The following is a 26935-nucleotide window of genomic DNA, read 5'->3' on the forward strand; positions in this document are numbered from 1 at the left end:
CACTGATTTTAAACGCACAGAACTTGTAAAAATATTGTATTTCAACAAGGCAAAGTCACAAAAAGTCTGTTTCTTTCTGTCCATTGCACTGCATACGTGTATACGCTTTCTTGTCGATTAACATTATCATCCTGAGAAACATTTGCAAAACTCCACATATCCAAAATCCTGTAGGTCACATTGTTTACGCAGTAAAAGCTGTACTTCTCAGCGCATGAACTAACTGAAGGGTTTTATTGTGTGTGCAACATTCTATATCTACTGGAACACAACAATGTCGCCATCCCAGGTTGCCCCAGCGACAACAGATGGCAACACTGGGTGAGCAGCAACATCCAGCAGTATTCCCCCACTGTTTAAGGTTCGAATCCTCTTGCCGTTGTTAAAGTTGTAACAGAAAAGCCTGCCATCCGACGACCCGCTGTACAGCAGGCTGCCATCTTGCGACAGAGACAGGCCCACGCTGTAACCAGCACACTGAAAGCAGACAGAACATAGGATATGTGAGCATTGTTGTTTGCATTAACAAAATTCATAACATGCTCTATGTTAAATATTGAATGGCTGTGTGTTCAAGTACATCAAGCACACATCTTTTATATGCCTCTGAGCTACAAAAAGTTTATGCTAGGAGTGAGAGAGAAAGAAAAGAGATTCAAAAGAGAGCTTAATTCTGCTCAAAACATAATAAAGGAAAACATTTCAGCGAGATCAGTTCTCACACACTCTCTCAGTCTCTGCACATGATAGATGTACTGAGGCAATGGTGAACCTACCTTGTGCCCTTCAAAACGTTTGTTTTTGTTCATTTTGTACGGTCGTTGGGTGGAGAATACTGCAGCGTAGCCGGCATGAGTCTGAGCCACAAACTGAGAAAGCGTAGGATGTAGGCACAGTCGTGTCACTGTGTAGCGCTCCTGGAAATTAGTAATGAATGCAAGGAGATAAATGACAAAAATCAAACCATAAAGAAAGACTGCATTGCAGTGCCATGGCAAAGTGTCCATGAAAGTTAAATTTAAGACAAATGCAGAATGAGTAAAAATAGAGCTGAAGGTTTGTTAGTGACGATGCAGCCTGCTCTGAAAGTGTGCGAGTGTTTGTACAAGTTTGAGTCTGAAGAAAAGATGTGTATGTTAGTGTTTCTGTCTTTTATTTCTGTGTGTGTGACATGTGTGTGTGTGTGTGTTTGAGATCCTAAAGAATAGATGTGTATGTTAGTGTGTTTCATTCTGTGTATGTTTTTATGTGGGTGTGTGTCTGTCTGTCCCTCCACAATTTTCTATTTCTGTGTGTGTGACATGTGTGTGTGTGTGTGTGTTTGAGATCCTAAAGAATAGATGTGTATGTTAGTGTGTTTCATTCTGTGTATGTGTGTATGTGGGTGTGTGTTTGTCTGTCCCTCCACAATTTTCTATTTCTGTGTGTGTGACATGTGTGTGTGTGTGTGTGTTTGAGATCCTAAAGAATAGATGTGTATGTTAGTGTGTTTCATTCTGTGTATGTGTGTATGTGGGTGTGTGTTTGTCTGTCCCTCCACAATTTTCTATTTCTGTGTGTGTGACATGTGTGTGTGTGTGTTTGAGATCCTAAAGAATAGATGTGTATGTTAGTGTGTTTCATTCTGTGTATGTTTTTATGTGGGTGTGTGTCTGTCTGTCCCTCCACAATTTTCTATTTCTGTGTGCATGAGCATGAAAAAGTGTGTGTTTTGCCTTTTGTGGTGTGTGTGTGTAAGAACAAGAACAAGCACAATTCTTTATTTAACGAGGGTAATAGAGTAAGCAGTGATCTGCTTTTTTACATCTGGCCCTCGCCCTAAAGAGGGACTAGTCTAAAATTGCTAAAGAATAAGCAAGTAAAGAAAACTACTGCTACATGATTAAAATAAAATGAAAGAAAGAACATATCATCAATTTACATACAATACATTGCTTAAATGAAAAATGTAAGTTTATTTGACATGAGTTAAGAATTATAGAGTACATTGCACTAGCTGACGCAACAAATTAAGCTGTACTGAATGCCATGCCCATTGACGCTGATGGTGTCTATGTCGACCAAAAGAGTGGGATTCCCTGTAGGTGGAGTTCCTGGAGTGGGATTCCCTGTATACAGGGAATCCCACAGGGTGGAGTTTTTCAATAAAACTTGCAAACCATACTCGAATTTCTAAGAAATATCAAAAAAGATTGAAAAACATCAAATTCTACCGATGTCGCCAAGCATCACGTGACTTTCAGCGATATCAGCAACACGCTACAGGAACTAAATCCTGTGGTATTCCCTGACATACACTGCATTCGAAAAAATCAGTGTGTATAAAAATGATAATACATGTAAATTGTTAAAAAGCACCGGTTGTTGGTTTTAACAACCATTCTAGCGACAACAGATGTTTATTTAGACTTCATGAGATAAGACGTATATCTGGTCTTAAAAACGTTTGTGCTGCTAGTTTGCCGTAGGATTGTTGGAAGAGTGTTCCAGAGACTGCTACCTGAATAGACTAAACTAGATTTGAATAGGTCAATCCTAGGCAGAGGCATGTTCAGTCTCATCAATTGGCGTGAAGTTTTTAACGTGAATTTGGAAAATATGGTTTGAGGTACACATCCATGAATAATTTTATGCATAAGGGTACCTTTATTATAACTTAGCCTTGCCTTCAGAGGAAGAATGCCTAAGTTCATGTAGTCTAACTCAGATAGGGTTGTTTTCTTTAATAAGACTACTTTAAGCGCTCGTTTATGTAATCTAATTAGTGGTTTGAATGAATTTTCACTTGCCGAGTCCCACAAGGTAGACGCGTAATCAATAACAGACTGAATATGAGCATTAAAGAATAATTTCCTGGCTTCCAAATTCAGAAAGTGCTTGATTCTAGATAATAGATAAACCTTCTTGGACACTTGTTTAGACAGTTGTTCGATGTGGTGTGACCAAGACAGGTTGTTATTAATGGTGACTCTCAAAACTTTATGATGGTCGACTTTTTCAACAAGTTTATCATTAACCGTTAGATCGTGAAATATTGAGGTTATGTTCTGGCGTTTTTGCCTAGTTGTTATTATCATGCTTTTTGTTTTTTGGGGGTTAAGAGACAGTCCATTCACTCAACTGGTTTAAACTTTCTTGCAGTGATTCTGATAAACGACTTAAATTGGTGTTACTAGAATGTATGGTTGTGTCATCTGCAAAAAGTTCACATAAATTCTCAATGTGAAGGGGAAGGTCATTTATGTATATATATATATATATATATATATGAGAGAGAGAGAGAGAGAGAGAGAGAGAGAGAGAGAGAGAGAGAGAGAGAGAGAGAGAGAGAGAGAGAGAGAGAGAGAGAGAGAGAATGACTATATGTTCATTCCTCAGAAACTCAGAATAGGTTTATTTACTTGGCACAATCTATGCCAAAACAGCCTTATCCAAAAAGAATCTATAAAATGCAACATTTTTGAAAAATAATATCGACCCACAAATACGACCCATTTTTCCAAAATGTCAAAAGCACAAATGAACAAACTGGTTTTGTTACTGCAGTAACAATTACTCTACACAAATTCATTGTCAGTGGTTTCATCGTGCAGGATTAGATATCTTAAACACACAGAACGCTCTGACTAGACTGCTATTGACAGGACTTTGGACTCAAGCCAGTATGAAGTCGACTTGTTTATCACAGTGGCCTTTCTGAAAACCTGTTATTTCTTGGTAACACCCGAGACCAATCAATTATTAATTTTGTGTGGCATGTGTGACTAGAAGTGGAAGATAAGGAGGTATGTTTGTGGTAAATGTAATCATTAATGCACACGTGTGTGTGTGTGTGTGTGTGTGTGTGTGTGTGTGTGTGTATGTATGTTATGTATGTGTGTATATAATTGTTTGTTTGTGTGTGTGTGCATGAGTGTATGAGCACATATGCATGTGTGTGTGTGTGTGTGTGTGTGTATAATTGTGTGTTTTGTGTATGTGTCACGTGTGTGTGTGTGTGTGTGTGTGTGTACTAGCACATGTGCACATGCATATAAGTGCGTGTGTGTGCATGCATATGAGTATGTGGGTTCATCTCTGCAATGCATTTTTGTGAATGTGCCTGCATGTGCTCGTTTTGATATCTCACAAGGCAAACACAACACTGGACAGGCTGTATCAGGCAAGGCAGTGATCACAGGGAGACTTGACAGTTCTGAGTGTTAAACAAATGCATGATATCCCCAGCACTCAACAAAGATCATGTTTCTGTGCAAAGAGCAGGAAGTTACTTGCTGGCGCCTAGCACCTGCGTATATCAGACATTGTGATATGCCGCTGAAAATACAGTGGAACCCCCCTTGTAGACCCCCTTTTATAACATAGTTTTTCAGATTTCCTGATTATAAATTCTGTAAATTTGCCTCCATTTTAAGACTCCCTCCCAAAATGTGCAAAAGCAAGGTATGAAAGGGGAGGGGGAAGGAGATGGTGAAAGGGGGTTCCACCGTTTTGCGGCAAGTCTGTTGCCTCATGGCAAGAGAGAAGTTTTAAACGTTCTCCGTTCACATTTTTAAATCTCCTTTTTTGTTTGTTTTTTCACAGCATAACATTCTGTTTTGCCTTCTTTCCATAACCGCATACCACAGCTCTGTTTTGCCTTCTCTTTCCATAACATTCTGTTTTGCCTTCTCTTTCCATAACATTCTGTTTTGCCTTCTCTTTCCATAACATTCTGTTTTGCCTTCTCTTTCCATAACATTCTGTTTTGCCTTCTCTTTCCATAACATTCTGTTTTGCCTTCTTTCCATAACATTCTGTTTTGCCTTCTTTCCATAACATTCTGTTTTGCCTTCTTTCCATAACATTCTGTTTTGCCTTCTCTTTCCATAACATTCTGTTTTGCCTTCTCTTTCCATAACATTCTGTTTTGCCTTCTCTTTCCATAACATTCTGTTTTGCCTTCTTTCCATAACATTCTGTTTTGCCTTCTTTCCATAACATTCTGTTTTGCCTTCTCTTTCCATAACATTCTGTTTTGCCTTCTTTCCATAACATTCTGTTTTGCCTTCTTTCCATAACATTCTGTTTTGCCTTCTTTCCATAACATTCTGTTTTGCCTTCTCTTTCCATAACATTCTGTTTTGCCTTCTCTTTCCATAACATTCTGTTTCGCCTTCTCTTTCCATAACATTCTGTTTTGCCTTCTCTTTCCATAACATTCTGTTTTGCCTTCTCTTTCCATAACATTCTGTTTTGCCTTCTTTCCATAACATTCTGTTTTGCCTTCTTTCCATAACATTCTGTTTTGCCTTCTTTCCATAACATTCTGTTTTGCCTTCTTTCCATAACATTCTGTTTTGCCTTCTTTCCATAACATTCTGTTTTGCCTTCTTTCCATAACATTCTGTTTTGCCTTCTCTTTCCATAACATTCTGTTTTGCCTTCTCTTTCCATAACATTCTGTTTCGCCTTCTCTTTCCATAACATTCTGTTTTGCCTTCTCTTTCCATAACATTCTGTTTTGCCTTCTCTTTCCATAACATTCTGTTTTGCCTTCTTTCCATAACATTCTGTTTTGCCTTCTTTCCATAACATTCTGTTTTGCCTTCTTTCCATAACATTCTGTTTTGCCTTCTTTCCATAACATTCTGTTTTGCCTTCTTTCCATAACATTCTGTTTTGCCTTCTTTCCATAACATTCTGTTTTGCCTTCTCTTTCCATAACATTCTGTTTTGCCTTCTCTTTCCATAACATTCTGTTTTGCCTTCTTTCCATAACATTCTGTTTTGCCTTCTTTCCATAACATTCTGTTTTGCCTTCTTTCCATAACATTCTGTTTTGCCTTCTCTTTCCATAACATTCTGTTTTGCCTTCTTTCCATAACATTCTGTTTTGCCTTCTCTTTCCATAACATTCTGTTTCGCCTTCTCTTTCCATAACATTCTGTTTCGCCTTCTCTTTCCATAACATTCTGTTTTGCCTTCTCTTTCCATAACATTCTGTTTTGCCTTCTCTTTCCATAACATTCTGTTTTGCCTTCTCTTTCCATAACATTCTGTTTCGCCTTCTCTTTCCATAACATTCTGTTTTGCCTTCTCTTTCCATAACATTCTGTTTTGCCTTCTCTTTCCATAACATTCTGTTTCGCCTTCTCTTTCCATAACATTCTGTTTTGCCTTCTCTTTCCATAACATTCTGTTTTGCCTTCTTTCCATAACATTCTGTTTTGCCTTCTTTCCATAACATTCTGTTTTGCCTTCTCTTTCCATAACATTCTGTTTTGCCTTCTTTCCATAACATTCTGTTTTGCCTTCTTTCCATAACATTCTGTTTTGCCTTCTCTTTCCATAACATTCTGTTTTGCCTTCTCTTTCCATAACATTCTGTTTTGCCTTCTCTTTCCATAACATTCTGTTTTGCCTTCTTTCCATAACATTCTGTTTTGCCTTCTCTTTCCATAACATTCTGTTTTGCCTTCTCTTTCCATAACATTCTGTTTTGCCTTCTCTTTCCATAACATTCTGTTTTGCCTTCTCTTTCCATAACATTCTGTTTTGCCTTCTCTTTCCATAACATTCTGTTTTGCCTTCTCTTTCCATAACATTCTGTTTTGCCTTCTTTCCATAACATTCTGTTTTGCCTTCTCTTTCCATAACATTCTGTTTTGCCTTCTCTTTCCATAACATTCTGTTTTGCCTTCTCTTTCCATAACATTCTGTTTTGCCTTCTCTTTCCATAACATTCTGTTTTGCCTTCTCTTTCCATAACATTCTGTTTTGCCTTCTCTTTCCATAACATTCTGTTTTGCCTTCTCTTTCCATAACATTCTGTTTTGCCTTCTTTCCATAACATTCTGTTTTGCCTTCTCTTTCCATAACATTCTGTTTTGCCTTCTCTTTCCATAACATTCTGTTTTGCCTTCTCTTTCCATAACATTCTGTTTTGCCTTCTCTTTCCATAACCGCATACCACAGCTCTGTTATTAGGGTTACATAGTAGCCTCAGTTAACACTTTTGCACCTGAACAGCCTGTATACATTACACAGTCAAACATAATATAGTAGGCTGGGGCCAGTGTCACATTACAAAGTACAGTAGCACCTGTCATGAAAGGACACCCAAGTAACCAGCCAAAAGTCTCCCTGCATTGATTGATATGGTATATTTCGGTCAAGAAAATAATCATGTGGACAACAGAAGGTGTGATTTCATGGGTGGTGCTTCACACCGCAAGCAACAGTGGATTTGGACCCCCTATAAAGACTCCTCCGTTTAAGACTCCCTCTTTTTTGAGACCTTGCTTTATCAGATTTTCTGTTCATACACACTTGTAAATTTGTAAAAGGACCTGATTTTCTCAGATTCTTTGAGGTCTTAAAAGGGGGGGTTCTACTGTAACACACACACTGGCGCAACTCTGCTTTTCAAACTTTCCTCAAAAAGTTAAAAACTTCTCTCCTTCCTCCTTGTCTGCCTACCTGAAATATCTGATTGGACAGAATGACACCTGTGCGGAAGTCCCAGGCCATTACGCTGCGGTCAGCCGACTCCCTGGTCACTACGTCCCCACAGGAGAACAGCTCTTGACCGTCGTGGGAGAACATCAAGTCCTGTGTCTGCAACCAACCGTCAACTGTCCATTTTTCTTATTGAACATGTTTTTGTAAAGTGCAATGAGACTGCTGTTTGGTGGTGAAGTGCAGTATGTAAAACGTTTTATTGTTGATATTAAATGTGAATGCAGACATCCAAACAATTTTCAGGAGAGGAGACATCTCCCAAGTAACACAAGTCGTGACCATCCAGATGAAAAAGAAGTTGATAATAAGAACAGTTCCCAGCTCTATACTGCTTAGCCACTTTTGAAACTGAACTCTTCAAAACTGTGAGTTGTCAGGAGTATACCTGTCTGTTTTCTCTCCGGACCAATATTGTGTTGCACCAGAAGCAATTATCTCATGAATGAAATACCATCAAAACTTGTGGGTGAAAATGGTAGAATAAGATTACTGTGTCACTGCTTGCCATATGGAGGTTGCTTTAAAATGCAAGTCTGGCTGTAATGTGTTTCATGGCCTCCCTTCACGCTTTACATTTTAAGTGTTGTTGCTCAGTAAACACATTCTTATACAGTGGAACCCCCTTTCAAGGCCCTCTCAATTCAAGACTCCCTCCATTTTAAGACCCTGTTATTTTTAGATGTTCTGTTCAAAACCTCTGTAAATGTACCCCCAATTTAATACTACCTCCTTTTTAAGACCTGATTTTTAAAGATTTATGGAGGTCTCAAAAGGGGGTTCCACTGTACAATGTTCACAATGCTGTACATTCTGACAAAGGTAAACGTTGTTTGCAGCGCTGTCCTCACCTGACCCAGTTGTTCCTTGTGGGTGAAGATACGGGCAGGTATGTCAGGTTGCCGGGTATCCCACACCTGGATGCTGTCTGTGGTTCCCGTGACGACCAGGTGGGGAGTGACGGGATGGAACTTGCCAGCACTTACATAACTGCTATGTTCAAACTGCGCTTGGCACTGACCTTGGGGGGAAAGACGTACAGTTCCAGTTATGCAAACATTTCAGTTTAGAAATATCAAGCATCCATCATTAATGCAACTGCATGTGGGACAAGGTCAAACGCTTTATTTCACAGCCTTGAAATGTGACAGGACTGTACCAGGCCATCTCTATTCATACCTTTTTATTTTTATTTTATAGCAATGATGTAGAGGGTCTGAAAATAATTTGACAGAAAATGTAAAGGAAAAAGGGCACACAAAAAAACAACGTTTAGTGAAAAATTGGCAAGAGTATAAGAAGCAAAAATGCCAAAACAGACAGACTGCTTGGAACGTTTCATTATAATATGAGTAAGAAGCAGTTTTAAGTGAATTCTTTTACAAAATGTGTGAAAGTGCCATTATCTTTTCCCCCCCAAATACATTAATAATAATAATAATAATAAATAACTTTTCTATAGCGCGAGTCCCATCAATTGGCTCCAGGCGCTTTACAAATTCATTATAGAATAAACTAGCACAAATCAACAAGCAAACAAAGCATACATTTAACTGAGACATAACACCAAGAACCCAAGCACTAAGCAAAAACTTAGCGTACAATGTTAAAAGTACACACACACGCACACACACACACACACACACACACACACACACACACACACACACACACACACGCACGCACGCACGCACGCGCACACACAAAGATACCATTGACAAATAGACCATAAAGCACATACAGGGTAGAGAGTTCCAAAACAGAATAGAGTTGTGGAGAGTCTACTCAGGCTAAGCAAAGGCTTTACGAAACAGGTATGTTTTGAGTTGTGTTTTGAAGGAGGAAAGGCTGCTGGAGTCACGGATAGAACTTGGAAGCGAGTTCCAGACGGTCGGAATCTGGTACCTAAAGGTTCTTTCACCAAAGGTCTTGGTCCTGGTTTTGGGGATGCGAAGGAGTTTTTCAGAGGAGGATCTGAGAGAACGGGATGGCTCGTAGATACTGAGGGAATGGGACAAATAGGGGGGAAGTGCTTTCTCAAAACAGCGGTACCCTAACCAGAGCAACTGCAAGCATGCAGGGTCATGAAACAATTGTTCAATCACATTCAATCCATCAACAAAATAAAAAGACGTCAGTCCACCTACCTGTGTGAACATCAGTTATAGCTGCAGTGCGATCGTAACTACAGCTGAGCACTCTCCGTCCGTCAACGCTCCACTGGGCGTCGCGCACCGCTGTGCTGTGAGGGGTGAGGGTTCGAACACACTGCGTCTGCTGGCCCCAGGCGTTCCACACACGCACTGTGCTGTCCATGGACGCTGACAGAAGCAGATGACTGAAGGATGCAACGCTGCACCATGAGATTCTGTTGATGACGCCCGTGTGAGCCGCCCATCTGTGCGATTCTTTGCTAGCGCAGTGATTTCCATGGTGACGGTTTAAGTGTGGTGAGATCTTGGGGTGAACTGTGTAAACCTTTACTGTAAGGTCACTTTGTAAAGGGGTGTGTTTTTCTGCACCAGCTCCGTGACTTTGATAGGAATCGCTGGATGACACTGGTGAGTCAGGGTAATTTGTTCTCCCACACTTTTTATGAGACTCCTTGTGTCTTCTGGTTTTAGATGTGTCCAGTGACTGCACTTTCTCATGTTTTTTAGGTATCCATGGAGACTCAAATTTTCTCTTTCGAGATTCTGCACTATCAGCTGCATTTTCTGACTCTTTAGGAACTTCCGCTTCGGAAAAATATCTCCAGAAATCACCCTTTGGTACTTCTACAGAGCTTCCACGGATATGAATAACTCTGTTCTCTTCTTCACCACTTGATTCAGTCTCCTTTGGATTTTTACCAGAATGATCACCGTCAAAACCAAAGAAATTTATTTTTGTGTTGTTTTCTTGTCCCAGCTTGACCTCTGAGGAGTTATAATGTGTATTCTCATTCTCAAAACATTTTTGTTTGCGACTGACACTGACACTAGTTTTTCTGCTGCTATCACTTCCTTTGGAAACCTCTTCACTGCAGTTATCTTCAGAGTCACTGCTGTAAGTAGCAAGTTTATCCATATTTCCGTCAGAGTTTTGTTTCCCTTTTCAGTAGATGACTGTTTTATGAAACAACAGAAAAAGATTTAAAAAAATATACATGTACACTTCAGTGCACACACGCCCTGCATATGCATAATTATATATATGCACACTCAAACACACACAGACACAGAGAAACATAAAAGAATTAAGACACGCACACAGACACTCAGTCCTTTTTTATTGCTAGGGTTTCAAGAGTAATATAATTGTCATGAATGTAATCAACAATGGATACAAACTTTACTTTCTGCATATTTTACTTAATTACCAAAGGTTTGAGTCAGTCACTAGTGTGGCTAGGTGCGCATAGCTACGTGCTTGTTCAGCGGGAATCCTTGCAATTTAACAAGTCAAACAGTATTGACATTTTTGAGAACTACATATGCACCCATGCATGACCCTGACAGGCAGACACTTTTATAAGTAAAAACTTGACAAAAAGAATCTTTGACAGTCAGTCAAAATGTTGCCACAAATTAAATGCATGAGTTAAAATTAGCAAAGTGTGCATGTGCCAGAAAGTTACTGTGAAAGCAATTCATAATAAGGACTGCAGTGAAATAAGCACATACATTATTTTTGTAAGGCAATTCATTAGACCTTTCTAGTTCCTCCCCTTTCTGAGTCTTTCATGAATGACCCCATGACCCCCCCCCCCCCCTCCTCCAAGAGCCCCCAACGCCGGCCACTTCAAAAACCGGCACTAAAATCATTCTGGTCTACTCCTTCGCGAGTAGACACCTTTGATAATTGCTACAATAGCCAGGAACTCAAATCGCAAAACGATATTCTTGTGTACACAAAAGAACATTTTCTCTGAGTAACATTAACAACCAACACACACCAGTCTTGTCATGACTTTTATTCGTCTCTCTCTCTCTTTCTCTCTCTAAATAAAGTTCAATTCAATTCTCTCTCTCTCACACACACACATACACACACACACACCAACCACATGCGCGCGCGTGTATCCCACACAGCATTGTTTGTCTACCTTCTCACACGCACAGCAGTCTACTACCAAAACAACGTTTATCCCCCCTGAATCAGAGTCTTCATACCCCAATTTACAGTAAATTTAAGCACGGCCGCCGAAAACAGCGTAACTAATACCCCATGGTCTTTTTTCCCACAAACCTACTCGTACAACTATTTATAGAAAGCTGTCAATTGCTCTCAAAAGGCAATCCTCCTATTTCTCTTAGTGGCAGCATAAGATTAATGTACCACTTTGGACCTACCACTTTTGTTATTATAATTCTTGTTTCTTTTGGTGAATAAGGGTCAAAAGACGCAACAGAAACGAAAGTAAAGCTACAACAATCTAGTCAGGAGTTCGCTAGACTCGGACCGCGAAACCCTTGGCAGGCGGAACTTACACGTTTGCTAGTTTTCCGTAAATCAGCCTGTGATCTACGCATCGGCTGTTTTTTCCTCGCATTGCGTCAGAAACCTTTCTCTTTATGAATAGGCTGAACTAAGTATCATGTATTTGGTGTTTATGTGCCAGTCAGCAAATTGGCAGTCGCTAGGGGTTGTCATTAGGGATTTAAAGCGTCTTTCTGCAAGGCTTGAGTTTTTGCTGTCTGAGGTAAACTTCAAGCTGAAGTCGTGTTATGAAGGGAGCGAGAAACTGCTGCATGAAAATCCCTCAGTTGACACTTCAGTCACTTGAAAACAAAACGAATATTTCTTTTTGACTGAATAGTAAGTTTCAAGTGAGATTTGGAATAGGGATCTATCAAGCAGGGAGTACACTTTCTGCAAGAAGTGCAAGCATTAAAACAAACGACTGTGCTAGACACATAAATTGTGCAGAATATCTCGGGCGTTGAAAGAAGAACAAAAAGAAGGAAAATTGCAGCGCGATCTTATCAGCTGTAAAACTTAACCTCCCCTCCTTGTGAAGACAAAACCCTCGCGACTACTCAAAACCCCACATTTTCTTCAAAATGGATCAACCAGCGCTGATCTTCGACATCAACCGGCAAATCAAAGATGTCAGCATGCAGATGCAGTCGGCAGCGGGTGAGATGACCCGGCTGACCGAGTTGTTTGGCGAGCTGAAGGGCAAGGCCGCCGTGTTGGCCGGAGAACCGATGGGCGATGGTCAGGAGGATGTCGTTGACCCCTGGACCGTTGAAAGCACGTCAGAGAAGGGCGTCGACTATGACAAACTGATCAGTAAGTTTATTTTACCTTTGACTGAAACTGAGAGAGAGAGAGAGAGAGAGAGAGAGAGAGAGAGAGAGAGAGAGAGAGAGAGAGAGAGAGAGAGAGAGAGAGAGAGAGAGAGAGAGAGATCAAACTCGAACTCAAACTAAACATTTTTATTACAGGATAATAGCATTATGGTCCTTTTATTTCAAGTTTATTTTACCTTTGACTCTCCCAGAGAGAGAGAGAGCTAGAGAAAGAGAAAACGAACAAACTTTATTTTACAAGGATAAAGGTTTTAAGCAGATTGCCTTGTCTAACAACCTGTCCTTCAACAAGTACTTGACATGTAATATTCACTAAAGAGGCATACAAATGGAAAGAAATAATAACACAAAATTTAAAAAATGCTAAATGCAATAAAAAGAATAAAAGAAAAATGCGGAAAAAGTTAGAAAGACCACAATAAAGAAAAGAGAAAAAAATCGGAAAAGAGAAAGAGAGAGAGAGAGAGAGAAGATAATTCGTTATTTACGAGGGTAATGGTTTAAGCAAACATATGGTCGCTTGGTGCCCAGGGCATAAAGGCTTGCAACAGTGGAAGCTAGGCCACCGAGCTACACTCAGCACTGTCAGTGACACTTGATATACATTTGTAGTGCAGACATGACTAGAACAGCTATACATCTGTGGACCCAGCATATCAGCAAATGTTGGCCTTCCAAGGCACAGTCCTTCTTTAATGGCTTTTAACAAAAATAACACATGCAAAATCCAACTCTGTACAAGTAGCAGTTGTGATTTCATTTTTTTGTTTTCATTTTCATTTTCATTACTTTATTGTCCCATCCCTGGGAAATTCGGGTCGCTTCCTCCCAGTGGAAAGCTAGCAGCAACGGAGTCGCGCTACCCAGGTGTCTGCATGTTTAGGTGTATTCAGCCACCTACACTTATGGCAGAATGACCAAGATCTTTTACGTGCCATTGTGATGACACGGGGGTGGGACATGGCTTCTGTCTCTGGGTCTGCACATAAAGTTGACCCGTGTCCGTCCCGGCCCGAATTCGAACCTGCGACCTTTCGATCACAAGTCAAGTGCTCTACCAACTGAGGTACCGGGCCCCCGGTGCTGATTTTTGGTATGTGTCCAGACGGGCGCAGTGGCGTGGTGGTAAGACGTCGGCCTCCTAATCGGGAGGTCGTGAGTTCAAATCCCGGTCGCTGCCGCCTGGTGGGTTAAGAGAGGAGATTTTTTCGATCTCCCAGGTCAACTTATGTGCAGACCTGCTTAGTGACTTAACCCCCTTCGTGTGTACACGCAAGCACAAGACCAAGTGCGCATGGAAAAGATCCTGTAATCCATGTCGGAGTTCGGTGGGTTATGGAAACACGAAAATACCCAGCATGCCTACTCAACGAAAGCGGAGTGAGCTGACTATGCTCTAAGAGTATAGTGTGGGGAACCCAAATGGGCAAACGAGCTCACACGTAACCAGAACATTCTGGGACGCTGAAGAAGAAGGTATGTGTCCAAGAGGAGGAATGGTCTTATCCCATGTAAAGTCTGGGCAGATCTAAGTCTGGGCAGATCTAAGTCTGGGCAGATCTAAGATAGTTTGTTTGTTTTGTTCATGGGTTGAAACTCCCACAGCTTTTACGTGTATGACCGGTTTAACCCCGCCATTTATGTAGCATACGCCGCTTTCGGGGGAAGCATGCTGGGTATTTTTGTGTTTCTATAACCCACTGAACTCTGGCATGGATTACAGGATCTTATCCATGCACACTTGGTCTTGTGCTTGCGTGTACACACGAAGGGGGATAAGGCACTAGCAGGTCTGCTCATTAGTTGACCTGGGAGATCGGAAAAATCTCCACCCTTAACCCACCAGGCGGTCGCGGCCAGGATTTGAACTCACGACCTTCTGATTAGGAGGCCGATGTCTTATCCACTAGGCCACTGCACCCGTCAATCTGAGATAGTAAACAGAGCTGTTTTCGAAGGAAGGATTGTCCCATTCAATAGAACAAAAAACTTTAACAAATCAGCAAGCCTAAGATTGGTTTTCAGGTAAGAACTGAGGTGAAACTCAGGACAGTTTGAATAGGCAGCAAGTGCTTGCTGGATAATCTAGTCATAAAGATGATTAATCTACACAGAAAGTGTCTCCCCCCGCGGGTTAGGGGGAAGAATTTACCCGATGACTAACGGATTCTGTTTCTCCTTTTACCCTTGTTAAGTGTTTCTTGTAAAGATTTTAGTCAAGCAGTATGTAAGAAATGTTAAGTCCTTTGTACTGGAAACTTGCATTCTCCCAGTAAGGTAATATATTGTACTATGTTGCAAGCCCCTGGAGCAATTTTTTGATTAGTGCTTTTGTGAACAAGAAACAATTGACAAGTGGCTCTATCCCATCTCCCCCCCCTTTCCCCGTCGCGATATAACCTTCGTGGTTGAAAACGACGTTAAACACCAAATAAAGAAAGACAGAAAGTGTCATTTTGCAATCATGCATCCACTTAGTTCTGACATAGAGCAACAGATACAAGTTTTAAAGACATAACAACAACAAAAGAAAACCAAACAAGTCGCGTAAGGCGAAATTACTACATTTAGTCAAGCTGTGGAACTCACAGAATGAAACTGAACGTAGTCCGCCGCTAGTGCAAAAGGCAGTGAAAGTGACGAGCCTGTTTGGCGCGGTAGCGGTTGCGCTGTGCTTCATAGCACGCTTTACTGTACCTCTCTTCGTTTTAACTTTCTGAGCGTGTTTTTAATCCAAACATATCATATCTATATGTTTTTGGAATCAGGAACCGACAAGGAATAAGATGAAAGTGTTTTTAAATTGATTTCGAAAATTTAATTTTGATCATAATTTTTATATTTTTAATTTTCAGAGCTTGTTTTTAATCCAAATATAACATATTTATATGTTTTTGGAATCAGGAAATGATGAAGAATAAGATGAACGTAAATTTGGATCGTTTTATAAAAAAACATTTTTTTTTACAATTTTCAGATTTGTAATGACCAAAGTCATTAATTAATTTTTAAGCCACCAAGCTGAAATGCAATACCAAAGTCCGGCCTTCGTCGAAAATTGCTTGGCCAAAATTTCAATCAATTTGATTGAAAAATGAGGGTGTGACAGTGCCGCCTCAACTTTTACAAAAAGCCGGATATGACGTCATGAAAGACATTTATCGAAAAAAAGAAAAAAACGTCCGGGGATATCATTCCCAGGAACTCTCATGTAAAATTTCATAAAGATCGGTCCAGTAGTTTACTCTGAATCGCTCTACACACACACACGCACAGACAGACACACACACACACATACACCACGACCCTCGTCTCGATTCCCCCTCTATGTTAAAACATTTAGTCACAACCTTTGATGTACAGACTACAGAAGGGAAGCTACTCTTGCTCCAACATCTAGGGGACAACACTTACACTAGTTTCGGCCAATGAATGGCCAAATGTTCCGCGGTGAAGAAAAGAAAAACTTCAATCCATAAAACAAGTCGCATAAGGCGAAATTAATACATTTAGTCAAGCTGTGGAACTCACAGAATGAAATTGAATGTAGTCCGCCGCTAGTGCAAAACGCAGTGAAACTGACGAGCCTGTTTAGCGCGGTAGTGGTTTCGCTGTGCTGCATAGCACGCTTTTCTGTACCTCCTCTTCGTTTTAACTTTCTGAGCGTACATGTTTTTAATCAAAACATATCATATCTATATGTTTTTGGAATCAGGATTTGACAAGGAATAAGATAGAATTGTTTTTAAATCGATTTCGGAAATTGGATTTTAATCATAATTTTTATATTTTTAATTTTCAGAGCTTGTTTTTAATCCGAATATAACATATTTATATGTTTTTGGAATCAGAAAATGATGAAGAATAAGGTGAACATAATTTTGGATTGTTTTATAAAAAAATAATTTTGATTACAATGTTCAGTTTTTTAGTGACCAAAGTCATTAATTAATTTTTAAGCCACCAAGCTGAAATGCAATACCGAAGTTCGGCCTTTGTCGAAGATTGCTTGGCCAAAATTTCAATCAATTTGATTGAAAAATGAGGGTGTGACAGTGCCGCCTCAACTTTTACAAAAAGCCGGATATGACGTCATGAAAGACATTTATCGAAAAAATGAAAAAAATGTCTGAGGATATCATACCCAGGAACTCTCATGTAAAATTTCATAAAGATCGGTCCAGTAGTTTACTCTGAATCGCTCTACACACACACACGCACAGACAGACAGACAGACACACACACACACACACATAGACCACGACCCTCGTCTCGATTCCCCCTCTATGTTAAAAAATTTAGTCAAAACTTGACTAAATGTAAAAAAGACAAAAAAAGATCCACCTACCTACCTTAATTTTGTGGGGCCTTGTTACTAAAAACAAACCATCTTGTGCCAATTTCCCCTCCTTGTTACTATATTAGTTGAAAAATAGGCTTATTGAATACTGTGGTACAATGATAGCTCCCTCCCCCTCCCCCTTTTAAGACCACACAAAATCAAAGGAATCAAGAATAACAAGGGAGAGTATTAAACAGGGGTAAATGTACAGCAGAAAATCTGTGAAAGCAAGTTCTTAACAGAAGTGTTCGAAGCTTGAAACAAGAAAGGGGGGGAGGGGGGGGGGGGGGATGTTCCTTAAGAGGGGTTCCACTTTAGCAATGAGTTGAAAGTTGTGTCACAGTTTGTGTATTAGGTTCAGACTCAAATATTTCAATCTCTTTTTCTGAATTGAATTTTTGTTTTTTTACTTTTTGGGTAATGAGTTTTGTCCCAGTTCACATCCCGAGCATTTATCTTGTTTGTGTGTTTCATTTTTTAACTGGCTCAAATGTTTTCCTTTTTTCCTTTTAGCAAAGTTTGGGAGCACCAGAATTGATGATGCACTGAAAGAAAGGGTGCAGAAATTGATTGGTGAAAAGAATCCCATTCATCACTTCCTCCGGCGAGACATCTTCTTCTCGCACAGGTCAGTACATTTGGTCGTTAAGATACATACACAGGTCAGTACATTTGGTCGTTAAGATACATACACAGATCAGTACATTTGGTCGTTAAGATACATACATAGGTCAGTACTTTTGGTCGTTAAGATACATACACAGGTCAGTACTTTTGGTCGTTAAGATACATACACAGGTCAGTACTTTTGGTCGTTAAGATACATACACAGGTCAGTACATTTGGTCGTTAAGATACATACATAGGGCAGTACTTTTGGTCGTTAAGATACATACACATGGCAGTACTTTTGGTCGTTAAGATACATACACATGGCAGTACTTTTGGTCGTTAAGATACATACACAGGTCAGTACTTTTGGTCGTTAAGATACATACACAGGTCAGTACTTTTGGTCGTTAAGATACATACATAGGGCAGTACTTTTGGTCGTAAAGATACATACACAGGTCAGTACTTTTGGTCGTTAAGATACATACATAGGGCAGTACTTTTGGTCGTTAAGATACATACACAGGTCAGTACTTTTGGTCGTTAAGATACATACACAGGTCAGTACTTTTGGTCGTTAAGATACATACACAGGTCAGTACTTTTGGTCGTTAAGATACATACATAGGGCAGTACTTTTGGTCGTTAAGATACATACACAGGTCAGTACTTTTGGTCGTAAAGATACATACACAGGTCAGTACTTTTGGTCGTTAAGATACATACACAGGTCAGTACTTTTGGTCGTTAAGATACATACACAGGTCAGTACATTTGGTCGTTAAGATACATACATAGGGCAGTACTTTTGGTCGTTAAGATACATACACAGGTCAGTACATTTGGTCGTTAAGATACATACATAGGTCAGTACTTTTGGTCGTTAAGATACATACACAGGTCAGTACATTTGGTCGTTAAGATACATACATAGGGCAGTACTTTTGGTCGTTAAGATACATACACATGGCAGTACTTTTGGTCGTTAAGATACATACACATGGCAGTACTTTTGGTCGTTAAGATACATACACAGGTCAGTACTTTTGGTCGTTAAGATACATACACAGGTCAGTACTTTTGGTCGTTAAGATACATACATAGGGCAGTACTTTTGGTCGTTAAGATACATACACAGGTCAGTACTTTTGGTCGTTAAGATACATACATAGGGCAGTACTTTTGGTCGTTAAGATACATACACAGGTCAGTACTTTTGGTCGTAAAGATACATACACAGGTCAGTACATTTGGTCGTTAAGATACATACACAGGTCAGTACTTTTGGTCGTTAAGATACATACACAGGGCAGTACTTTTGGTCGTTAAGATACATACACAGGTCAGTACATTTGGTCGTTAAGATACATACACAGGTCAGTACATTTGGTCGTTAAGATACATACACAGGTCAGTACTTTTGGTCGTAAAGATACATACACAGGTCAGTACTTTTGGTCGTTAAGATACATACATAGGTCAGTACTTTTGGTCGTAAAGATACATACACAGGTCAGTACTTTTGGTCGTAAAGATACATACACAGGTCAGTACTTTTGGTCGTTAAGATACATACACAGGTCAGTACTTTTGGTCGTTAAGATACATACACAGGTCAGTACTTTTGGTCGTTAAGATACATACACAGGTCAGTACTTTTGGTTGTTAAGATACATACACAGGTCAGTACTTTTTGTCTTTAAGATACATACACATGCAGGGCAGGGATGCATTCATTACTGGGGGTTGAATGCAGGGGCTCAAAAAAGTTTCAAGCTGAAGATAAGTTTTTGTTGAGAGGGTGTTGTTCTATTTTGTTTGGTATTATCTGCCAATGTGAATATCTCTTTGTATTTTGTCTTTGAACATGCAAAAGTGTAACTGCACCACTCCTAGGGAAATTGTAATTGGAGATGTTTGGTATAATCACTGACATTGAACACAGTGGAACCCTCCTTTTAAGACCTTCACAAATCTGAGAAAATCAGGTCTTAACAAGGAGGGAGTCTTAAAATGGGGGTACATTTATAGATGTTACAGAAAATCTTAAAAAAAAGGTCTTAAAAAGAAGTCTTAAATTTTTATTTTTGTTTTTGTTTTTGGGGGGGGGGGGGGGTCAACTGTACCTTGATTTACTGTACTTTCAACAAAGTTCACAAGCTTACAGTTTAACGCAGTGTCTGATCTTCCCACCAATACTGTTGTACAGAGACATGGGCCCGGTGCTGGACCTGTATGAGAAGAGGACACCCTTCTACCTGTACACTGGTCGTGGTCCCTCCTCTGAAGCCATGCACCTGGGTCATCTGGTGCCCTTCATCATGACACGGTGAGTGTCAAGGTCATTTACATAACTCTTTATTTGTCCCCCCCCCCCACCACCGTTGTATGGTGATTTATTTATATTCCTCTTGGTATTTTACTAGAATGATGTTATTTCAACGTGAAATTCACAGTTGTGACGGCCTTCAGGGCTGCTTGGTTGTTGTTGTCTCCCTTGTTCCTGCCAACAAGACTTTTAACACCAGAATATTTTGGGGAGCTGTTGATGAAAGGGTGTGATTGCTGTGTTTTCCTGTCTGGCTTGAGCTATTTGTGCAGAAGGCAAAGTCAGTATTTTGTAGATTATTAATAGGTTTAGCACAACCTCACTCTTGATGAGACTGCAGTTTGCTCTTATATAGAGTGTGGTAAGTGGCTATAACCACCTGCTCATAAACTCGATCTTACCTACAAATTAAGATTTGAATGAAAAGGTCCAGGATGTGCAATGCAGGATTTTGCTGAAGATTTCCTTTTATGGTTGCTGTCCTTTCATGGATGTTTTCTGAAGAAAAGAAGTTTATAGAGTGTTGAAATTAACTAGTCAAAGGACATAACAAGATGTCAATTTATTGTTTCAATTGTCGAGCTGACTGATCTTTCGCTCCATGTGCAGGTGGCTGCAGAAAGTGTTTGACGTTCCCCTGGTGATCCAGATGACCGACGACGAGAAGTTCCTGTGGAAGGACAACCTGAAGGACCCCGAGGAGACGCACAGGCTGGCCTACGAGAACGCCAAGGACATCATCGCCTGTGGATTTGAGGAAAACAAGACCTTCATCTTCAGCGACTTTGACTATGTGAAGTAAGCTCTTTACAGGACCAGATTTTGTCAGATGATCCTTCTGATTATGTTTAGAATTGTGTATGCAGAAGAAACAAAAACACTAACAAAATCAATGTTAAAAGAAGATTTATTAAAATGTTCTGTTTACATTTTCTTTCAAATTTTGTTGATACTTCATTGGTTTAAGAATTCCTTGAAAAGAGTCGACATTGTTGTTGTGTGATGTTGTAAATTTGTATTTTTAGCACTTGTTTTTAAGATTTTTGTCATGGGGATAACAACAGAAAAATGCGGTTTTTTTTAAAATAAATTTTTCACACACTAACCAGATGATATTTTTATTAACAGCGGAGCTTTCTACAAGATGGTGTGCCGCATTCAGAAACTGGTGACCTTCAACCAGGCTAAGGCCATCTTTGGCTTTGACGGTTCCTCAAACATTGGTCAGGTGGCCTTCCCAGCAATCCAGGCAGCTCCCAGCTTCAGTGGCGTGTTCCCGCAGATCTTCAACGGCAAGGAAAAGATTCCTTGCTTCATTCCATGTGCCATTGACCAGGTACTTTAGATTATGTTTCCCAGTTGTAACCAAGTGCCGAAACACAACAATCACCTTTGGTGGCAAAGTCCAATCAAACAGGATTGAGAATGTTAGGGCTAATTTCTTAGTAAGACCCCCATTTTAAGACCCCTCATTTTAAGACCCCCATTTTAAGACCCCCCATTTTAAGACCCCCATTTTAAGACCCCTCATTTTAAGACCCCCCATTTTAAGACCCCCATTTTAAGACCCCTCATTTTAAGACCCCCATTTTAAGAGCCCCCATTTTAAGACCCCCATTTTAAGACCCCCATTTTAAGACCCCCTTCTTTTTAAGACCCCCTTCTTTTTAAGACCTCATTTTCTCAGATTTCTGGAAGTCTTAAAAGGGGAGTTCCACTGTACACTTTTGTTACAAGTTTGTGTTGCATTATTGTGTTGCATTATTGTGTTGCATTATTGTGTTGCATTATTGAACTGAAAGTGTTTTCTCCTCTTCCTCAGGATCCTTACTTCAGAATGACACGTGACGCGGCTCCGAGGATGGGTCTGCTGAAGCCGGCTCTGATCCACTCCAAGTTCTTCCCGTCGCTGCTGGGCCCAAAGGGAAAGATGAGCTCCAGTATCAACGAGTCCTCCATCTTCCTCACCGACTCTGCTGAAGTGATCAGGGACAAGGTTGGTTGGTAATTAATTGTCTGCTGTTTCTCAGAAAGATGGCATGAACTTGAAGTGCTTGTGGATCATATTCCAAACTGTTGGACTCATAAAGGAACAATGATAACAAGTGTTAATGAGATGTACTTGTGAGTTATAACTAGTGATCTAAATTAAAAAACCAACAACAAATTAACAAATACATAACAACCAAAACAACTAACTAACAAATACATAAAAACCAACCACCACCACCGCCACTACAACAATAAAAACATCCCTAAACCAATAGGAAAATATTTGTAATGATTTGTTATGAATGTAGAATGCAGCAATTTAGAGAACATTGTGGGAAAGAGAGGCAGAGTGGTATAGTGGTCAGAATGGTTGCCTCTCACAATGGCTGTTGAGGATCAACCCCCACTCAGTGCAAACACAAATACCGTACGTTCGGGACTATAAGGCGCTTCGTTATAAACGGCGCATCCCCCACTTTTAAGTTTGAAATGAGAAAAATCCACACAATGGAGCAGAACTCCTTGTGAAAGGGGAGATTACTGCATCACCCTGTTACAGATGACTTATATGTCAATAACATTCAGTGAATATGGACATGTTTGTGTTGTGACAGGTGCTAAGATATGCGTACTCCGGGGGTCAGGCCACTGAGAAGGAGCACAAGGAGAAGGGAGGCGACTGTGATATTGACGTGTCTTTCCAGTATCTCCGTTTTTTCATGGAGGATGATGCGAGACTGGAACAAATCCGCCAGGTAAGTTCGTTCAGTAGTTGCTGTTCTGTTTTAAACTTGCATTCAAATTTTCCTGAAAAAAACGAAGAAGACAGACTGCTAATACCCCAAAATCAAGCATTAAAAACCAATAAAGGTTTATCACTGCAATTTTGAATAGTATGGAATACAAAACTTGCACGATTTTTTTTATTATTTTATCAATTGAAAGTAATAAGTAATATTAATAATGAGAAATAATAGGCATTGTATTTGATTAAAAATCCCATAATCTAACATCTTTTGTTTGTTGATTCCTGTTTTTAAAAATGTGATTTATATTTTCTCCTCAGCAGTAGGTAAGATTATTTGTGCAATTGACAGTCTTCGTTCAAACATTGCTCTTCCCGTCATTCAATGCTACACACTTACACCACAGTTTTTCTGGCGGGGAAATAGCTCAGTCGGTAGCGTCGCTGGCTTCAATACCAGTTGTTGCTATCGGCGTGGGTTTGATCCCCACGTTCGGCGAGGGATTTATTTCCCAGAGTCAACATAGTGCAGACTCTCCTCAGTGTCCGAACACCCCCGTGTGCATGCATGCGCACGATAAAGAACCCAAGTTCACAGCAACATTCTCAGGGCTTGGAAACCTGAATACATGCATGCAGGGGAAAAAGAAAAAGAAAAAAAGGGTAGCGCTGTATACTGTATGGCAGCTTGCTTTCCCCAGGGAGAAAGCAGCCCGAATTTCCATGAGGGTAACCTCACAGGACTATATGAATCTTATCCTTATCCTGTTGTTCGTGTAACAGGACTACAGCAGCGGCAAGATGCTGACCGGTGACCTGAAGCAGGAGCTGGTCACCGTGCTGCAGAAGCTGGTCGCTGAACACCAGCAGAGACGAGCCAAGGTCGACGACGCCACCGTCAAACGGTTCATGACGCCCAGGAAACTGAACTTTAAATACTGAGACGTCGCCTGCTGACATCAGTACATGTACTTTTAAAGCTTCAAGGCTTCTTAGCTGGACTTTTGAATTTAACATACATACGCAAAGTGTTACTCGCTTTTTTCAGCAGCAGTTTAAAACTACACAGCTTATTGTGTGTTCAGATACCTATGAAAGTGCTGTGCCCTTTTGCTTTTATTCAGCAATAGTTTAAAACAACATGGCTTCTTGTGTGAACTTCGGAATTTCAGATAATAATAATAATAATAATAATGCAAACTTTTATAGCGCTATTCTAGAAAAATGTCTACTCTTAGCACTTTACAATACATACATCGACCAAGCATACTATACACGCACAGGCAAAGAAACCGACCAAACATAACCAACAAACTATACATGCACAGGCAAAGAAAACGACCAAGCATACAATACACGCACAGGCAAAGATAACGACCAAACATAAGCAAACATACTATGACCATACTAGATACCTGTGAAAGTGCTGTACTTTTTTTGGGTGAAGCTTGTTGTAAAAACTCACAACTGTTTGGGTTTAGCAGACTTTTATTGATATTTGTTTCACTTTTAAGCTCCAAGTATGTATGTCTTTTATCAAGTACCATCCATAAAACGTGATTTGCGAAGTTATTTCCATAGCGCATGGAGTGTTCAGCTGATGACTCTTCATAACAAATGTTTATTTGTTATTTTTTATTTGTTATTTTTACATTGATCTCCTTTATTTTTATATGGTTAGCTGACAGATTTATGTAGCTTTTACTGCAAAATGTTAACATCCAGAACTTTTTATAAACTGTTGAGCAACACAGCGTCTTTATAGGTGTTTTATTTAAACTGTTCTACTGAATCCCACACAATGTATATTTTTTTTCTTTCTTCTTTTTCTTCATTCCCTGGCTGCAACTCTCATATATATCATACTAGATGAATACCCGCTTCGCCGGGTACGGCTTCGCCGGGAAGAAGTATAGCCGAATACCCAGCTTCGCCGGGGACCCGGCTTTGCCAGGTATACGCCGGCTTTGCCGACGCACCGTACGAAGGAAGGGAGATAAACGCGCAAAACACTGGAGAAGATAAGGAAGAGTTACTGGGAATGGATGTACAGAAAAACCATAAAAACCAAAATCGGTTCGGCGCTGCGCGCTGAGAGCACGTGTTGAAAATGTTCATCGACCAGATTGTGTCCGGGGTCTACCTGAATATGCCCACCAAATTTGAAGCAGATCCATCGAGAACTTTGGCCGTGAATCGTGAACACACAGACAGACAGACAGTCACACACAAGCCGTATATATAGATATAGATGCATTACCTTTTTTGCAGGAGTAGGCTTTTATGTGTGTGGCCTTTTTGGGCCATTTGTGCAGTCATACTTCCTTTTGGGGTGCGGAACCTTTTTTTGATGCTAAAACAATTATCCACCTGTAAGTTTTACTTTGTTATTACTTTTGGTTTTGATATTAGCATAAAAAACATGAATATATATTATAAAAAGCATTTTTATAATATATATTCAAGTTTCCTTTTGGAGCGTCAAAGCTGTTTTTCTTATTTAAAACCACAGAAATAATATTGGTGCTAAAGGGCTGAATTCTGAACTATTTGAAATTATACCATTTTAATATAATGATGATGACAAATATCAGAATCTCAGCAGATATACAGGGTGGTCCAAAAAAATGTAGACAGTTTTGCGTGCCTGTCATTTCTGCTACAGGGCTCCCACCTATTCTTTTTCACCTGGAATGTCTCACACAAGCATGAAAGTTTAGTAAGGCACAGTTTTTTCTTCTTTGCAACATCATTTCTGGGCGTAGTTCAATAGTTCATCCCATTCTCAATCAAAGCACCTCGTCCCCAGATCTTTCTCCTCCAGATTTCTTCCTCTGGGGGTACTTGAAGGAAAGGGTTTACCCCAACAATCCACAGACAATACAAGCGCTAAAGGAGAACATTCTTCGTGAAATCAGGAGGATTCCACTTGAGACCTTGGACAGAGTTATCAACAACTTCAATGTCCGTGTCGCAGCCGTAATCCAGAGACGAGGTGCTTAGATTGAGAATGTGATGAACTATTGAACTACGCCCAGAAATGATGTTGCAAAGAAGAAAAAACTGTGCCTTACTAAACTTTAATTCATGCTTGTGTGAGACATTCCAGGTGAAAAAGAATAGGTGGGAGCCCTGTAGCAGAAATGACAGGCACGCAAAACTGTCTACATTTTTTTGGACCACCCTGTATATGAAGTACAAAGTATTCATAATCTCGGTTGTTTTAGTTGTAGACTTGTGCATTCTATGAAGGACCTTTCCATGTGTGAATTTTTTTTTTTATCAACTTTCATCAGGTCTTCTTATTTGAGAAATTAGAGGATGTATTGGAAAATTGTTCTTGAATAAATTACTGGATTTCGAAATTCTAGATAGTTTCCAAAGTGTATGTTGTCTTGCTTTGCTTACTGGTCAGCTAAAACATATATAAGTTCTATTTCACTTCAGAAATACATGTGCCACTTTTTTTATCAAGTAAAAAATCCAGTATTCTTGTTTCTCACTTATTCAATGTATGCATTTTGACTGAAATATTGCTTTTGTAAATCAGTTTTGTCTATACTTTGCCTGGTACGTAGTAGTTCGATGGTAGTTTGGCTTTGTTAATCTGCACATCCATTTAAAAGTAGCTCAGAATCTCAGTTGTTATCACATTTTATAGTTTATTCTTGGCTTTTGGGGTACAATAAAGAGTGATACTGAAATATTTCTTATTTCATATTATGAATTAATTTTGTGTGTGTGTGTGTGTGTGTGTGTGTGTGTGTGTGTGTGTGTGTGTGTGTGTGTGTGTGTGTGTGTGTGTGTGTGTGTGTGTGTGTGTGTTTTCTTATTTTTGTGATTGTTACAAGCTTTTGAAACTGAAATCCTGAATCAGCCATTCAAAATGCAACAGTCAAAGCGTTCCACCACCACAGAAACGAGATAATTAGATTGCCTGCAACAGTATACTTGTTCAAATCTCTTTAAAAACAAGTTCAGAAATAATTAAATTCATTACAGGGTATCTTGTCTGTATTCAGTACAGAACTGAACACAAAATTAATGTTACAAAGATACATTTCTAAAACAACATAATTATAGGTCCCCCCCCCCCCCTCCCTCCATACCATCTTACA

General features: G+C 39.8%; 2 protein-coding genes and 1 long non-coding RNA gene across 3 annotated transcripts; 2 read left to right on the forward strand and 1 right to left on the reverse strand.

Annotated features, from left to right (window-relative positions):
• Nucleotides 1–21: 21 nt before the first annotated feature.
• On the reverse strand, nt 22–10569 carry LOC138952263 (WD repeat-containing protein 25-like). The gene is made up of 5 exons (XM_070323892.1): nt 9648–10569; nt 8352–8521; nt 7462–7599; nt 777–917; nt 22–477 (listed from the first exon to the last, which is right to left on the reverse strand). Exons 1-5 carry the CDS (start codon nt 10567–10569, stop codon nt 259–261), a joined length of 1590 nt encoding a protein of 529 aa, XP_070179993.1. The 3' UTR covers nt 22–258.
• Nucleotides 3641–8479, forward strand: LOC138952266 (uncharacterized). The gene is made up of 3 exons (XR_011451337.1): nt 3641–3785; nt 7483–7685; nt 8340–8479. It is a non-coding gene; the product is annotated as an uncharacterized lncRNA (long non-coding RNA).
• A 1519-nt stretch (nt 10570–12088) lies between the features above and the next one.
• LOC138952264 (tryptophan--tRNA ligase, cytoplasmic-like) lies at nt 12089–26525 on the forward strand. The gene is made up of 8 exons (XM_070323893.1): nt 12089–12777; nt 17653–17767; nt 19961–20080; nt 20690–20878; nt 21209–21416; nt 21903–22076; nt 22687–22827; nt 23601–26525. The coding sequence occupies exons 1-8, from the start codon at nt 12546–12548 to the stop codon at nt 23757–23759; spliced, it is 1338 nt and encodes a 445-aa protein (XP_070179994.1). The 5' UTR covers nt 12089–12545; the 3' UTR covers nt 23760–26525.
• The last annotated feature ends 410 nt before the right edge of the window (nt 26526–26935 follow it).

This window comes from Littorina saxatilis, linkage group LG17 (assembly GCF_037325665.1).
Source record: "Littorina saxatilis isolate snail1 linkage group LG17, US_GU_Lsax_2.0, whole genome shotgun sequence".
NCBI lineage: Eukaryota > Metazoa > Mollusca > Gastropoda > Littorinimorpha > Littorinidae > Littorina > Littorina saxatilis.